The 17957-nt window shown below is 41.0% G+C and overlaps 1 protein-coding gene across 3 annotated transcripts in view; it reads left to right on the forward strand.

The window, feature by feature from the left end:
• The window catches only part of ZDHHC8 (zinc finger DHHC-type containing 8), a 102972-nt gene that overhangs the window by 59682 nt on the left and 25333 nt on the right, over nt 1-17957 (forward strand). For 2 of the 3 annotated variants that reach the window (XM_030460620.1, XM_030460622.1), the window contains one exon: nt 17793-17914. In XM_030460620.1, coding sequence (XP_030316480.1) covers nt 17793-17914 — 122 coding nt within the window. Of the gene's footprint in view, nt 1-10287; nt 10379-17792; nt 17915-17957 lie in introns of all 3 variants that reach the window. The other variant, XM_030460621.1, reaches the window with a different exon arrangement.

A 17957-nucleotide genomic window follows, 5' to 3' on the forward strand; every position in this document is an offset into this window, starting at 1 on the left:
CCTCTCTGAGAAAAGAGAGATTGGGCTGAAAATTATCCCTGAAAACCTGGAGGATTTTAAAGGTGAATGAGGAGAAGAGGAGGAAAAATATGCTTTTCAGGCTGTAATGAAAGATTTCCTCAGAGGATGGATAAGTGTGCAAGGAGCCTGTAAGGGGGATGTGGAAGACAGAAAATTTGACAGCTTTGAACACTGATAAGTCACTTGGCTGTGCTTAATGATCTGACAACTTCTCACCAGCTGCATCAACATTAGGGCTATTCATCACTTTTATAGATTCATAGTGTTAGGTAACACAGCTTTTCTATCAACATATGTTTTTTCCTGCCTGGTGAAGTAAGAATATCTCCTTACTGTTACTTCAGCAGGGGAAGCACACTAACAAGCAGGCTGTACTCCATTTCGGATTATGTGATTTATGTTTCAGAAACATATTTGTCTGCCACAACCATGTGAAGCTTAAGATGTTGAATCCAGAAACTGTTGTTTCACTAGACACCACCAAAGCTTTGGTTAAATGTTTCTTCTGATCAAAATATTTGTGTCCTCACAACCCTCTTACTGGAACTTCCCAGTGTCTCCTTTGATGCAGTTTTAGGAATCACTGAAAGTAGTAAAACATACAAAAGGAGAGGTTTTCACAAAGACATCATTTTTGGGGGAGAAACAGTGGTATTTTTACCATTTATTCCTGGGAAGCAGCTATGTCATCACACTTGTTGAGAGACACAGCCAAATACAGCTGCTTGGTGGAACTGATAGTTAGGAAGTTATTTCATCAGCAGCATCATTCATCACACTGACCCACTGAGAGGCCTTGGTGCAGCCATAACTAATGGGTTATACTGTAACATCAGCAACCATATTGAAACAAGTCTTTTTGGTTTGGATTTCTGGCATTTAAAATATTTTCATTGTGAAGGTTTTGTTGATGGTATTGGTGGTGATTGTAGTTATATTTGGCATTCACATGATTTGCCAGGGATGAAAGCTGTTTAGAACAGGAAGGACTGTCCAGTGTTTCTACTGTTAAATTTTTAAGAAACTACCCCATGTATAAAGTGTGAGATTTTGTGGTTGACTAAAGGATGTGCAGAAAGAGGGAGAGCAGGTCTGGAAGATGGGGAAGAGGACTTTGGCATAACAAGCAGAGTATCCTATGCAAATATTCGTAGTTGAAAGGGAATTAATCCCTTTCCAAAGGACCAGCACAAATCTTTCAATGGCACATAAGCCTGCTTTTGAAGAGAGCAGGTGCTTAGCAAGCCCTGAGGATTCAGATTTCAAAACAATCTGTGTATGGTGTTGACACATGCAAATATCTTACAAAAATTTTTTTTAAAACTCTTATCCTCTTTTAAATTTGCCATAAATTCTATATATTTTGAATGTAGCTTTAATTTACATGGCATGCATATGTTCTATAAGAGCAGGACTTTGATAATCTCAGTCTGGAACTGGATATTATCATCTTTAAGTTGGGATAGAACAAAGCTGTAACTGATGGTCAGTTCTGTCTGCCAAGATGCTCATTTTGATTATTCATAGCAAGAGACCTCTGTTTTTTAAAAAACCTTTTGTCAGTGAAGACAGCAGACAGGTTCTGCTCTGTCCTCAGAGAGGGTGGCGTGGTGCCAGTGTCAGCAGCCAGCAATCCAAAGTGTTACGTTTAATCAGAAGATTAATTTTTCCTTTTATTTATTTTTCCTTTTTAATATTACCAAGCATGACATGTTGTAAAACAGTAGCACTAGTTGAACAAGGGTTGGCTGGCATCTCTAAGCCCTCTGGCTATGTTGATAGCAAAATGAACATTTGGCTTGATGTGCAGCCAATAGAGACTCCCAGGAAGCTAAGATGGGAAAACACACTTGTCAATGAATGGGCCATGTGCCTGGTGAAGAACTAGGAAAGAAACAGCAAGATGCACCTACATATGAGAGCTACACTGGGGCTCATAGTCTTTTTTTTCTTACACGTTTCAAGTATCTGGGGTTTCAATAGCATGTTCAAATACCTGAGTTTTCCAGCTATGTATGTAATCCCTTAATGGTCTCTGGTTACATTAAAATGCATTTGTTGTACCCTTAGACTGGGCATATGCAAGTTAGATTCTAAAAAAAGGTGTTAATAGGCATAGATCAAGTTAAAGATCTGTACTAAATACAACTGAAACCAGAACATTCAAGAGGTTGTGCTTTGCATTGAATCCATAGGGGAAAAAAGCTTTTAATTTTTTTTTTTTATTTATTTCTCAGAGAGATGATGCTAGATTCAAAACTTTTTTAGCTCCAGAGCCTGCAGCAGTGTCAGAAAACCTGGCCATAGGTAGGAGTGCTTGTGGTGGGGAAAATGGCAGGTTTAGTCTGTCTGCTGCTATAGTATCTGCAACAATATCCATTCATCTTCATTCAAAGGACTTCTGCAGTCTGGCAATGGCAAGTTTAACAGTTTGGTGTGAGTGGAAGTATGGGTAACACTGTTTGTTTTGTGAGCTTCCAGAACCTTCCATTGTGAGGGTTATTAAATACATTAAAACTTAAATTAATAAATGGCTGTCTTTCTGGAATCTACTTTGTAACCTGTTGATATCATGCTCCTAATGATCTGTGCTGCCAAAAGAGATGATAGAATGTTACTGGATATTACAGAAAGGTAAGTGTTACTTCAAGGTAATCTCTATAAACTAAGATTTCTATTTGTGGATTTTACTAACTTTACTGTTACCTTCAGCATAAGAGCACAGACTTGCATGTACCATTTTGAGCCACTTTGAGCTTTTCACAATCAATAGGTAGGGCAAACAATAATCAGATAATCTACTGTATGAATAACATTGCTGCTGAAAGACCAAGGATAAATGCATGGTACAGTAAGATGCTGGTGCTGGTTTGTCAAGGGTGGGTTCCCTTGGAAGCAAAGGTTTCAGATGGTTGCCTTGACTTGCAGATGGTTTTAATGCCCATTTTAAAGAAGCTGCTCCTGTCAGTTCTTTCTTTCAGTAGTTCTTTTCTTCAATAGTCTTGTGAAATATTTCAGTAACTCAAAAGTAAAAACCCACCAGTGGTTTCCGTGTGTATCGTGTCCCTATCAAATGTCACTTTTCAAACAGACACCACATGGCAGCTCAAGGAAGTGGCCTAATCTTTTGTTTCAGGGATTAAACTTTTAAGAGTTGGTTTTTGGTACAGCTGACAACTTTCCTAGTTTAAAAAAAACAACAAACCAAACCAAAAAACCCCAAAACCAAACAAAAGACCAAACTAAACAACAAAAACCAAACCCTGAGCAAGCCATATCCTTTTCAGTAGAGATGATTGAACGGATCTTTCACATTTCTATCAAAATCAACTTGGCACGCTCAGTGACTGCTAGAATTTTAGATCAGGTGGTAACTGGTGCACTCAAACTCCATAGGACCTGCTAGCACAGCCACATGGGAATCACATTTAACATGGCTCTGTGAGGCAACTGCAGATCATTTTCTCTGTCTCCTGAGTCACAGTTTAGGAACCCTTAATCTAAAATGAGTGCTGTAAATCGTCCCCTGGTAATGCGTCGAAGTCACCTGAGTTTAAGACAGATGGGAAATTACAGCAATTTGCAAGAGAAAAGTTTCAGAGAGGTTCTGCTTTTCATGATTTGCCCTCCTAACTCAGGGAGGGGGAGCTGGAGATTTAACCCCCTTGCAGACAACTGCTCAGAGCCTGTGTGCAGTTTTGCTGGAGTTCTCCTGAGCTCAGAGTGGTTTGTGCGCACCATGGGGTGAGGGAAAAACAAGTCCCACGTTGTCTAGCCCATCACCAACAGGCTTTCTTCTTGTTTGAAGGGAGCTGAGCACTTTGAGCTTTTTTTTTCTTTGTCGCTGGTGCTACTGTTGTAAATGAGCAACACAAGATTGTATGTGATACGAACACTTCAGTGCTTGTGTGTTTGTGAAGGCGGGTGTTTGGAGTTCAGTCGAACACATAGGAAACAAAATCCTGGTAGAAAGTGAGTCTCACTCCTTGCTTGCTCCTCCCCTCTGCTGCCCGGGCAGCCTTTGTGCCAGAAGTGCACACCCAGTTTAACTTTTAAGAAGGGCGCAGCAGCTCTGTTGGTTTAACAACAGAGCTGCTGGGCTGTCCCTCCTCGCTTGGGAGAGGGGTGGGTACAGATGCTCTGGTGAGAGCCCATTCTCTAGGCAAGCTCTTTGGTTTTTCTGGGTCTGGTAAGATGTTTTGGATTCACTTTAACTCCTTCCTTCTCTTGCTGGCACAAATTGTAAAGGCTTAAAAACCTTTCTAGTTCAAGGCTGGGCTCTGCTGTCTTGGCATCTGTTACCATTCAGAATGAGAATGCTTTTTTTTTCCTTGCTGGCTGTATTTCCTGTATCTTTAGCATAGCCACATTATTATCTCTATCCCTTTTTTCCCCCACAACATTCAGAACTCCCTGGGAAACCAGAGCTGTGGTTATGTGAATTTAAGAGAAGCAAGGAATATTTAAGGAGCTGTTGGCTATCAATTACTATAGACAAAAGGCAGATGGATGTTCTCATCTTGCACAGTTAAGATAACTAACATGGAGCTTTTGCTTTTATTTGTAATAACCTTTTGAAGAAGGGCTGTTTTCTGTATAGCCTTTGCAAGCACAGAGTTTTGCAATTCAGAAATACAAGTCTTAAGTATTTATTAATTCAGCAAAGATGATTGCTTCATGACTGGAAGGGATTCTTTCAAACCACAGCCTCCAGATGTTCCAGGGACTGTGGTTTGCCTTGAGCTGTCATGGGGAGGGAGAAGAAAGAACACGATGCTTTTGTAAAGTAAATACAGAGTTAAAGTGCTTGTATGGGCAGCACACCATTTTGAGAGAAAAGGCAGGAACCAGTCTTTTGTTTCATTAGAAAAAAATCACCATGGAAAGAAAACAAGTTTGTTAACTTGTCAGTTACTTGACTGATCTGGTCCTTGCTAACCAGACTTCCCAGACTTGACTGACCTCGATAATAGCTATATTTAGTGCTGAGCAGCAAATATTGAAGAACTGATTGGTCACTCATGCCTGAGGAACAAAAAATGTAAAATACTCTTTTCTAATTGCAGTGTGTGGCAAGAGGCCTGTCAGCATGCCAGAACATTAGGTATGAAAAGTGCAAGTGAGGATCTTTGGGAGTGATAGAAGGTGAGGAAGAGGGTAGGCCCTGCTTCACATCTGCATCTTCATGGCTGACCTGTAGCGGTGTTTAAGGATTGATTTTAGGATGCACTAGTCTGGTTTTGGTAATCACAGATTTCAGCCATTCTTCCAGTAAATCTGTATCTATCACTAGTTGATGAGCTTCTCTTGAGGCTGTTTATAATACTTTCCAATTAATTTTTACTGACATATCTTTATATTCTTTTAAAAAGAAAGCTTCAGGACACTGCTGAGGGAGGGCAGTTAGTGGTAAAGGTGAAGTGTTCCCAGAGTAAAGAACTTGCTGAATTGTACACTATATAGGCAGAGTGCTGAAAAACATAATCCTTGACAAGGCCACTTACTCTAACTACTTGACTATGGTTCCTCAAATAAATAAAAAGGAGCCTTTTTATAGTCCAGTGAGTGAAAATATTTTTTCTAGGATTCAAGTATGCAACCTGGAATTCAGATATGAAAAAGTGACTTTTTGGCTCTGAAAAAGAAATTGGTTTTCATAATTCACCAAAGGGTGCTTCAGGGATTTGGCTTCCCAGAACATAGTTCATTTTTGCCATGTTATTGCCCTTTGGAGTCAGGTACACTGTACTACATTTTGAGAAGTTACAAGTTTCCTTCAAAGTTTTCTTCAGAATTTGAATTGTAGGTCTGTTCTAGGGCTTCCCAGTCGTCATGGAAAAAAATCCAACCAACCAAACCCTACCAAAAATGTTGACAGTGACATACAAGACCAAGAAGATGGGAGGGAGCTGTTTGTATTATATACTAAATTTATAAAAGGGCTTCAGAAAAGGTTTGTAGTGACTGGTATACTCTAATTATTATCTTTTTAATTTATTTCCACCCCCTCAAATCAAAGGGCACAAGGGTGCAGTTCTAACTTTGCAAGCTGTGATTATGTCTCTGTGGTGGAATGAAAAGTAAGGTGTGCCAGAGTTTAAGATGTTTTTTAGTATAAGCCAAAAATAGTTTGCTTGCAGCGTATGAATTTCAGGAAATATTAAAGGGAGGAAGGGCAGGAGGGATAAAGGGAGGGTTTTTTCATTCAGAAAACCTGAACAGTAAATTATTTTCATTACAACGTGACAGTTGTTTAACAAGAAGTAAATGTTCACATTTTTCTGAAAAGCAAAACGAGGGTCCCTGATCTTTAAATGAAATCAAGGGGGAAAAGCATTAATTATGAGCTTCATCAAAGTTCAGGAGTAACTGGGTATTTTAAAAGTACATATACTAATGCTAGCTATTGCATTGGAAGCAATGGTAGAACTCCAGAGACAAAACATCCCAAAGTTCAGATCTGTATCCAAACCTCTTGCTTGAAAGCTTAGCCTGAAAATTTCTCAACAGTTAAATCATAAGAGGTTTGGTGCTTCTCATTGTGGTCCCAGCTGGGAATCTGGAAAGCATAATGCTTGAACTGACTATTCACTTTGATTCTTGGAAATGTGAGCAAGTTGCATTAAAAAAAATTCCTGAATTCTTTGCCTATTGCATTATTGGTAGCAGATGGTGACACAAATGGCATTTCCATAGTCTGCTATTTTGGTACAGGAACTGCTAATTGTCCCATTTTGACTTGGCAGTCTGTTAAACTTTCTTAATCCATCTCAGGTAATTTTAATCCTGGTTTAAGTTCCTGAATCGTGGAAACAGAGTTTGAAGTCTTTAGTTCACCAGACCCACAGCATAGTTGTACCTTTTCTGATAACTTTGTGACCCTTGCAAAAATCAGCCTCCCCAAATCACAAGCCCGTGGTGTTTTTACCACTGGCTTTTAGTGAAAACTGAGGTATTTGCAGGGAATGTGACAAAGCAGCTGCTCTGTGTCCACTGCAGTATGTGAGCAAGCTGCTCTTCTGTCTTTAAAAATTATGGGGTTTGAGATAGAGCAAATAATATACAAGTAAAGCAATGACACGTCCCCCTGCCATCCTGGCTGCTGGTGAGGTCACTGCCTTGTTGCTCTTTAGAATGGAATTGGCAAGAAACAGATCCACATACCAGCTCAAATCCCATTTCCCTCTCTCTGTAATTAAGATGCTATCATCTCTTAGGATGTTTTCTGAGCAAAGTAATTTTGTTTTCCATCAACCTGAACGGAATACTTGTGCACAAAATCAAATATTCCCTTTTTCCTTTTAACAAGCTGACAGAAACATTGAGACCTAGGATGGTGATGCTATTTTTCACCATTTTATTTAAAAAGTATGACTGTTAATGTGACAACTGCTATGGATTATTTTAGTGCTTTATCACTCCCCCAAAGCATTTTTGATTTTGATAGGTTCTATAAGATTTTACCTGCAGGAGAACCTGCCTCCAGAAATCTGCCCTAATCCTATTATATGGTGAGCTTTTCCATCTATATCCTTTGGGAAGATATACTGTGGGGAAATTAAAGCTGGGATTCCAAGAGATGCTTTTGTTTTGTTATTATATGTGTGATCCATTACTTGATATATAAGAATGTTTACACTTTGTACACTATCTTCTGTTTGCAATAGAGGTACCTCTATCTCTGGTTTGTTCATCTCTTCTGTAAAATATGAAATCCCTAATCTTTCTAGTTGATGCAGGAAACTTTCAATAACTGCAGTAACTTTGCTGCTTATGTGTCTAGAAACCTTAAACCCAGAGAATTCAGATTAGGACTGGCTTCCTCACCCTGTGAAGGCAAGCTTTTGCATAGATAAAATAATCTGTGTAGCAGCTCTGAAGCATGTTATTCAGGCTATGGACAGGTATTGTTTCCAGATTTGAAAGGCCATACATGATCCAAAGAAGTCTGCAACACCCTCTGGTCTTAATTAGATGAAAATTTCCTGAACAGCTCTCTGAAGACATGGAAGAAACTTAACTGCTATTACCAGCCTTGTAGGATTTTCCTTCCCCTCCTTTGTATAAGTCTCTCCATCTCCTCCAGCACTGCAGAGAGAGCTGAAGATCTGTCAGAGCTGGCTGGATATTGGGTATGGTACATGCCCACCCAAATGTCTAAATTGTGGCAGCAGTTCCAGAACTTGCCTGCAGCTGGATGGTCCTTTATGTCCTTCCAAGCTCAGGCCATGCCATGTCCCTCAAAGGGTTAGCTGGCATCTCACTGCCAGCTCATGGAGCAAGAGGCACACATGATGGGGAGATAAGTCCTCCAATAAGATATTTCCTGCTGGTGTTCACTACCCCAAGCAGCCCCTGCAGCCCTTTTCAAGGCAGAGTTTTAACAAGGCTGCTTGCTCTGATGCAGACCCATGACAGGCACCCTGGCATCCAGGCTGTCTGGGATTAAGCTCAGACACCTGGGCTGCCTCTGCTGGTGTCCTCTTTTTTTCTTCTTTTTCCCTGCATCTTGGAAAGAACATCATGCTGGTCAATTCTCTGCTAGTCCACAAAGGATGTGATCACAGGGTTCAGATCTCATGCTGAGCATTTCTTAAGCATTTTGGCTCATTGTGAAGTGGCACAAAGTTTAATCGAATAGATGCTTTCTTTTAGTTAAGTTATTTCTTCAGTAGCTGTAAAAAGATGGTATCTTGTTAAATTTAGTTTCTTTCTGCTGAAACTCACGTGGAAAAGGAATCTCTAAAAAGTCAAATTGACTTTACAGCACAGATAATATAGACTGTATCTTTTCACTGACATCACCATCCCCCTGCATAAGAATGGTTTTTATCCATGGATTCTTTACCCATCTCTCATCACAGCATACTTAAAATTAGCTACCTTGCTTCTGCTACACCACTGTCTCTCATTAATTCAAAGACTTAATGGGTACTTAAATATGTTCTGCCAGTATGTGATTTGAGAACACAGTGAGCAAAGTCTGTACAAATCCCTCTGTGCCGATAGCTGGGATCACCCCAGGTGTATCTGAATTAAGCTGGTGAAAGTCTGAACTTATTTTAAAAAGCAACTCTGTAGGAGCAGCCCACCTCATCTTTTCTGCATTGCTGATGGATTCCTTCATATATTGACAAGGACAAGTACAAGGAAAACACTGGAGAGGAGCCTACAGACAGAGATGAGCTATGCTGTGCATTTTTTCCATCACAGGGGCATGGGATCTGGCAAGTGCAATTCCATTTATCCAACAAAAACTTGGATTCCAGGTTGCCGAGAGGTCTGGAAGATCATGAAGGTCAGTAGTGGTATAGCACCAAAATAAATTGCATGTTCTTCATTACTCAAGGAAACAAGATTGCAGTGGACACAAGATGAGGGGCTGTCTCCTTTTAGCACTGCTATGGTAGATATGGCATTAATTTAATAATTCTGATGTTTACAAATTAGAAGCAGCAGTTTGCATTCCACACGGCAGCTTTGAAAATGCTGAGAGAAACTCAGCGTGTGCATCCCTTTCAGCCACTGTGAAGTTTCTTTGGATCCCTGGATGCCCTCTGGGCAGCTGGGCTGTGGTTATTGCTGGAAATCGTGCACATTGGGAGCCCAGACTGAGAGCAGCTCATCCACATGCCTTGAGAGCTCAGCTGTGTTATAAGTTTCTGGTTCATACCATGTCTTTTGGAGGTAATTCTCTGGTTTCCCATTTAGTGAGGTTTCTGTGGCTTGATAATTCCCTTATGTGAATTTTGGATCAGGCTGGAAGTCATTCAGCTGTTGCAATACAGAGATGCTGGTGGCCAGCCATATGCAGACAGAACTGCAAAGGAATGTTACTGGGCAGCAGTTCCTTCTTTCTCTAACCAAATGGATTTAAAACTTTCAGTGTGACAGAGCAAGTAGTGTCTCTCCTGCTGTGGTTATCTTGCAGTAACTCTTTACTGTGCTCCTTTTTTGTTGTGACCCAAAGGACGCTCACATACTCATCTCTCCAGTAGCTTCTGAAAAAAGTGGGGTTTGGTTCCAGCTGCTCAGCATCACATTGATAAAAGGTTAGTGCATGTTGGAGAAGCCCTGGATTACAATTGTCCTTGCCTCTTCCAGCTTCTATAGTACTTTAGGCTTTGCAAAGTCCAGAGCTCAGAAAGAAAACCCAAGAGCATCACCTGAGGGGGTTTGTCTCTGTATCTCTGTGCTCATTCTGTAATCTGTGCTCAAAACCACTCTGCTTTGCCTATGCACTGACAATTTACTCCTTTCCACAAGGCACCAGAGGGTTTACTGATGCTCAGCGTGACTCTGCTTGCAGCCCATTAGATGCCTGAAGTGCCATGAAGACCTGCTGTCTCACTTTGATGTGAGCATTACCCTTCTAATATAAAAATGTTAATATGTACTCTGAAATCCAGCCAATGCATATGCTAGACTCAATGCACAATGGGTGCCTTCAATGTAAGGTGCAAAAAAAAGCTAGGCATTTCATAGAATCATGGAATGTTTGGGTTGGAAGGGGCCTTAAACATCGAGATCCAGCCCTCTATAGGCAGGGACATCTCCCACTAGGCCAGGTTGCTTGAATTCCATTTCAAGTGAAGCTACAGCATTCTAACAACTTTATAACTACATCAGAACAGACACTCAGCCTTGGGCTTTCATGTATACCACTCAGTAAGTGCTAACCAGCTCTGTGTAGGTCCTTGTTTCACTGCAGAACAATGGAAATTTCAAAGCACTGTGTGGAGAAGGATTTTGCTGTTTTGATCTGTACTTGCAAATGAGCCCAGTCCCTGCCTGCCCAAGCCCTGCTGCTCTGAGCAACTGAATGCAGCTCCCTGCAGAAAACTGTCTTCACTACTTCCTTGGGTGCTTTACCAGGTTTCTGGGTTCCCAGCAACAACTGAGCATGCAGAGGGCATCTTTGCATACCATGTGCATTGAGTCCAGTACAATCCAGTCCTGTCTGTGCACCATGCACATGAGGTAAAGCTCACAAGAGACTGTCCTGCCTGTTGGCTACAGGGTCAGTCTGTGCCTGTGGAATAGGACTGGGATGGTTGGATGGCTTCTGAACTTGGGTTTGGTGGTAGATGTTTATCTCTGTGGTTGTCTCAGAATTGGTTATTGGTATTCTTATTGCTTCCCTATATTTTTCTCACCTCAGTTCACATGACTGTGGTGCCTTTTTTGAGTCTTGGAGCCTTTTTAAAAAGAGAGGAAGGGAACATGCTCCAGAGATTTCAAGAAGCTTTGTGAAAAGGGTAGGGTGTATTTTACTTCAGCCCAGATAAGACTTTTCACCGAGGACTATTATATCTCAAGCTGACTTTTTAATTGGTTTAGCTTCTCTGATCTGTGCATTGCCAGACATGAGCCACAAGCCTTTGGAGAGAATCCAGGGTGTAATGGAAAGTTCATTGAAACTCCAGCAGCTCTTGTTAAACCTGAGTGAATTTCAGCCCAGCACATTGCTTGTGAATAATTTAACACCACCAAGCAGGTGATAGATTTGAACCTCTGTATGTAGTGTTCAGCTTTATTCAAATTAGGAAGGGGCTTATGTAATTCTTGGGATTTTTTGTGGTGTCTTGTGAGGTTTTATTTAGCTTCTTGTGATGGGTAACTGTATGTGGAAACCCACAGTAGATGTTTTGCTATTTCCCACTTATCACCAGCATGAGCTGCTCCATGTAGCATTCAGGTCTGATTTGATTCTGGTTTTCAGTAGTAAATTCTCCAGTATTTTTTTCTTCTTTTCTTATTTTTATGTAACATTCAGAGTCATTACCCTTTACTTCAGTATCTCTTCCATCAGTACAACTGTTGTACTCACAGGGAAGGTGTAGTGCTATGGCAACAATACATGATCTGCAATCTTGCTGATGAGCAAGATATGGTGCAGAAATTAGTTCATTTATCAAAATGTGATGTGGCAGAGCTGAGCAAAGGACCTGGCTATCCTCAGACTCCCATTTTCGCAAGACCTGATTCATGTTGGTTATTTATGCTCAGATATACTCTTTCCTGGCTGTTTCCAGTGATACCTTGTAAAACCTACAGATGTTTTACTACCTTGGAAAATATTTTTAGATGTACAATAATCTCCAAGCTACCTTTGGTAGTGCCAAAAAAATGGAAAACTAGCGGTTTTTTTCCCCGTTCTGTTACTGTTCCAGAAAGGTACTTTTCTGTGATTTCAGGGTAGGAAAGAGCATAGAAATGGAAAAATCCCAGACTGGGATTTGTGAGAATGTGTTAAATTTTCACTGCATAAGACTAAGAGAGCTCTGCCCTTCTCTGCTCTGTGGTACAAACTGGGTGGTGTACACTGGTGGAATGGGCTTTAAGGTATGAACTTACTTTAGAATTCTTCTAAAATGTGGGATTTCAGGTTTAGTCACTTGATAGCCCTTTCATTTATGGTCCCACTTGTACCATGCTGGAGTAGGAGGACTTTCCTGTGTAACAATCCCTCCATATAGTTGTATCATCTCAACCATCCAGACTGTTGTTTCTCTGGGGGTAGGAGAGCTTTCAGGCAGTTCAGGAGTTTGGGTCCAGCTCTCAGGGTTGCTGGATATTGGGATAATGTTAGACATGTTAAATCTTTGGTCAGGTCTGGTGATGATTAGAAATTGCTTACATGGATTTTACAGTACACAAATTGGTAGATGGTCTTAACAGTCAGGGCTCGGCTAGAAACTTTTAGAGAGAAATCAAACCAGGGCAGTTTGCTACAGACCTAGGGACACAGTTCAGAAGTTTTTAGTGAAATTAGTGCCAGTGCTTAGTCAAATTATATTTTCTTGTTGACCCCTCTTATCTAATTAGTCCCTACTTCATTAAGCTCCTTCTGCTTGCATGCACTAAATCAGCTTTTTCATATTATTTTTTAACTACTCCAGTGGTAGATACAAGTTGATACAAGAGATGCTTTATTTTCCATGCTGTAGAGCCTTCCCTTGTGATCTGTCCAGAAATAAATTGTTGTGTTGCATATCAGCCATCTGTTTGAGACTGAAGGAAAGGAGGTATTGCAGTCTCAGATCAAATATTAGGTGCAGCTGCACAGCCAAATGGCAATCACCAGGGTCGTATCAGGTGTGGGTAATTATCTAAAGTTTGGGTGCCTGTCTCTATTCCTGAGGTTCCTGCACCTTTTCTGTGCACAACACAACCAGATTTCACTGTTTTTCTGTTAGAAAGAGAAAGGTTGTAGCCTCCCGCTCCATGTTCTGCTCCTATTCTCTGGCCTCAAAGCACCCAGCACCCTGAGGGACCCTGTGTGCACATATGTTTGCTCCAAACAGGGTGTAAAATAAATCACTGGCCTTGTTTACTTGGTAAATCACAGGCACATCCTCACAGAGCAGCCCTTCAGCAGGACTGCTGTGCCTCACCCCTGCCCAGGTCAGGAGAGGGTGGTGGGTGCCCAATGCTGGATTCCAGGGAAGTAAATACCAGGACCACCAGCCTGGCTGTAGAGTTTAAATCCTGCCTCTCTAAGTGTGTAAGGTTTAAAAAGCAAACAAACAAACACAAAATCTTAATTTAGTGCAAGGTTCAAGAAAAACATTGTATTAAATTAATTATAGGTGAACTATAATTGTAAGACACAAATGTGTTGCTACAAAGCAAACAAATAAGCAGAAGAGATTATTGTTTATTTTAGGAGATGAAGACAGATGATGATGCTTAAGTCTGTCTGACACCCGGCAAGTTGTGTGAGCCTATTTGTTCATCTTTTCAACTTTCCATTTTCTTAGGATAGGGTTTCAAGACAAATAGAATAAATGATATTAAATCTGTCACCCTGAATTGTTCTACCCTGAGTTATGAGGAAATTTGCTCTATGTCAGAGAATTATAATTATGAGGGAAATGCTGCCTGTGTAATTGGGTGCTTTGTTCAGAAAAACTTGAGCTACATCATTATCTTGGTGGCGTTTGCTGGCTTTTGATTTCTGCAGTAAACAAAACCATCAAAGGTTTCTCTCAGGAGCAGTTCATGATGTAGCATGGCTGGTGCCCATAACAGTAGCAATATTATCCTTTAGATCTTCTGGTTCAAGTGAAGGATCCGAACTAATTTAGAATAGAGCACCCATCATACTTTTATTTTTACATGAACCTGGAACTTAAACATTGATTTTGCAGTGAGGAACAATGGCCATTGGGAACAGAGAGTCTTCTGAGCTGTTGATATGCCAGGTGAGGCATGTCTAGCTGATGATGCAAAAAACAAGTGCAAAATAGGACATCTGGTAGTGTGTTCCATCACTTAACTTTTCAGCAGTCCAAGGACATTGATTTTGACCTTGATTCTGCAAATGTTCCAGCAAACACCAAGGGTTCAGCTTGCTCTGATAATTAAGCTGTAATAGAAAAGCACTAGGTTAGGACTTGGTAGTTTTCTCCTGGATATCAGTGCACAGTAAAAAGGTTGGGGTTTAGTTTTTGTCTCAGAAAAATGTGATGTTGATGCTCTGGTTGGGGACTGTACACTACTTTTGGCTCTACTTCATTTGTATGGTCCTGTAAAATTCACAGTAAACTTTACACTGTCTAATTCCACTCTGAGATGAGTTGAAGATGCACAAGACTGTAGCCCCTCAAATTTTTGGGTTCACTAACCAAAGAAAACTTTGGATCCCTGGGTTGTGTACCTGGATTCATAACTGTTTCTGATAGAAGAAGCAGCTGAAAGCATCAGCTAGATTTGTCCCATGGATCAGCATTATTACTGCTGGAAGCAGATCTCCTGGAGAGAGGATATGCACAACATTAAAGAAACTCACTGCAGGTCCTGCTCAAACCTTCCTGGAGCTTCCTTCTCAAGGCAGAGAGTGCAGAGGGTCAGAAGCCAGACTTGCATGATGGATTAGTGATAAAACAACCTGCCAAACTTGGATTAGAATTTCTGTTACTGTGCCTGAAAATTTGTGTGCATTAGCAGAGAGGGACAGGGAGGATGCATCATTTTTTGGGGGGAATCCTAGTAGCAATTACATTCTCTTTTTCAGACATTTTTACAGTTATGAGCCAGGAATTAATCTCTACATCTGTTTTTATCACTCAGTCTAGTTTACAAATGAGGCCCCTTTTGTCCCATCTAATTTTATGTAATCTGTGATGTTGCATAAAGATTCTGGGAAGAAAAAAAATAAAAAGATTGTGAACAGACCTTCTGGCTAATGTGTACAATGACTCACTCTATCCTTTATTTCAACTTCCATGAAGTATTTTCAGATATACTATTTACCCATTAAATGAGCTATTTCATTTAGCTTATGGCTAACATTTTTCCTCGTATTTTGATATATTTATTGGGACCATGACAAAGCAAATCTCAAATGAGAATGTTAACTAATGCTTACATTAATCATCTCAGACAGTCTCATTATAATCTTTTTCTGTGTAACTAGTTCTCTCTAAGAAAGGGTTTCCTGTCCCTTGGTTGCCAACTTACTTGACTTTATTGCCAAGGAAATCTCTTCTCCATGCCTGACAAGCAACGGGTAACTTCATAATCTTTTTCTGTGTAGGCAGTTTCTTCACAGGAAGATATTAAGTCAGTCATGCCCATTTCTGAATCTAATTTTACTGTAATTTGGAGGGAAGAACCATTCCCTGGGTAGAATTTATTCCATAACTGATTATTTCAGGATTTCTGTTACTTTCCTCCAAAGAATCTGGTAGAACTGTTGCTAGTGACAGGCCTCAAGCTTGTTTGGCAAGGTCACTGAGGCACATTTCATGGCAAGTGAGGTACTTCTGCCTTGCTTTGGTTTTCAGTCATTGGCAGCTGCTTTGTGGAAAACTGAGCATGGAAGCAAGTCTGTAGGACTTCGCTGTACATTGAATTTCTTCCTCCTGGGGAGCTTAAGGGTCTTTGGGTACCTCATGGAGTCAAGCTGTCTTCAGCTGGGTCTGTCTGAGCCAGTTCATCTCCATCTGTTTTCTACAAGACCTGCTCCTTTACTCCAGCTCCACAATCACCTGAAAGAAATCCCGAATGCTGAAAAATTCAGCTCTCCTCCACTGAGCCTTCAGCCCCTTCTTATCCTCTTTAATAGGTGTTAATTCCCTGGGCCTTTCCCTACTTCAGACCAGTCCCAGCAGACACCCAGGGTTTCTGTTCCCTCCCTATGCCCTATAGCAATACATCCTTACTCAGGTGACAAGATTTCTTTTTTATTTTCTTCCCTAGTCAGCCTGGGTGTTCACCGTGGCCACAGACATACCTTGCTCTGAGTTATAGAGTTTGTTCACCCTGGGGAAGATCTGTCTATCTTTTACTTGCTTCAGGCTCCTTTTTAAAGCATTTTGAAACAGTGCAATGTTAAAAGCCTGGCTGTGAGGAGGAGGGGAGCACAAACCAACCTCTTCCTGCCTGCTTACAAAAAAAATGGGAGGAGAAAGCATGGTGCCCTGTTAATGCTGGCATTTTTAACAGTGTCTCTTCAAGGTCAGTGACACCATTCTCAGGTGTTCAAAACAGCATATTGGTAGCACAAGTGGTGCAAATTAGATCTGGGAGAAGGCTGGATGTTTATTCTTCTTTTTTCATTCTCTCCACTGCCTTCATATTGGCAGACAGCCAGATTCACCCTTAGATGTTATTTTGGGCAAAATGCAATCCAGAATTTGTTGGTCAATTTATGATTTTTTCTAATGGTGGTTAAGTACTGCTGCTGAATGGCTATGTGCAGCTTTGGAAGAGTCCCTGGCTGACAAGGAAGGTGAAAATCTAAGGAGCCACTCAGTGAGAGGTCTTATTTCTTTGAAGAGAATCTTCTTCCCACACTTTTCTTAATTTATATTTGCAAGATTTATGAGATTCAACAGATTTTTACCCTCAGCAAGCCTGTAACACCAAACCTTTTTATGCAGAGGTGAGAAGTAGATTTGGTCTAGTATTTAGAGATGAGCTTTACAGCCACTTTGCAGTGGCTAAGTGAATGTAAGGCTGTTTTCTTCCATGGTCCTGCCCTCCGCTACTGATGGGTGTTCTTTGCAGCCAGGACAGTTTTCCTAAAACATTTCTCCATCCTGTTCCCAAAGTCTCCTACATTCTCTCCTTTACCCATTATCTTCAATTCCTCTCAGATATGTTTGCCAGGTGGGCAGAAAGTAATGCCAGTGTTTCTGAAGTGTTCACATGTCAGATGCCATCCACTTTATTTTTGATATTGCATTCTTACATTATGCTGACACCTGCAGAGCCTGTGCTTGGTCTGACCAAACTCTCTCCCAAGTAGAGGTTTTGTAATGTTGGTTCTGAGAGTTATTTGGAGTTGAAAACTACTCATGGAACCACAGTGAGAAGTGACCATGCTTCTCTTTGTACCAGTTGTGGAGAGATTGTTTTAAGAGTCCTGTTACGCTTCGTGTCACTGAAAATTGAAAGTAAAGCCAACTACAGCAAGGCTATATAGAAGGTAAACAGAAATGGAACAATGAGATGAAGGTTTTACACAGAGAAGCAAAATGCCAGGTTGCAAATAAGGCAATAGGGCTGCAAAGCCCTATGAGCCATCTGAACAATTGGTGCTTTATGTGCTATGGAACAAAGTGGCTTTACAGAGGGTGTCTGCAGTGTATTTCAGTTCACTGACATTGGCTCTGTGGAAATTTCTGTTGAGAAATTGCAAATTCAGCCTTGCTGCATGGTGTGGAGGGGGTGAGACTACTTCCTTGTGTGATGATGGGGAATGGGAAAAACTACATGCAGCAGTCAGAAGAGCCTTTACCTATACCTTTTCCTCTCCACAGGTGCCCCTGGTTGACAAAAGCCATCTCCCCAGCCATCCCAGTGTACAATGGGCTCGTGTTCTTGTTTGTACTGGCAAACTTCAGCATGGCAACTTTCATGGACCCTGGAGTTTTCCCACGAGGTAAAAACAGGATGGGACTGGTGGGGAAGGGATTTGAAAACCC

This window comes from Calypte anna, chromosome 15, assembly GCF_003957555.1.
Source record: "Calypte anna isolate BGI_N300 chromosome 15, bCalAnn1_v1.p, whole genome shotgun sequence".
Classification (NCBI taxonomy): Eukaryota; Metazoa; Chordata; class Aves; order Apodiformes; family Trochilidae; genus Calypte; species Calypte anna.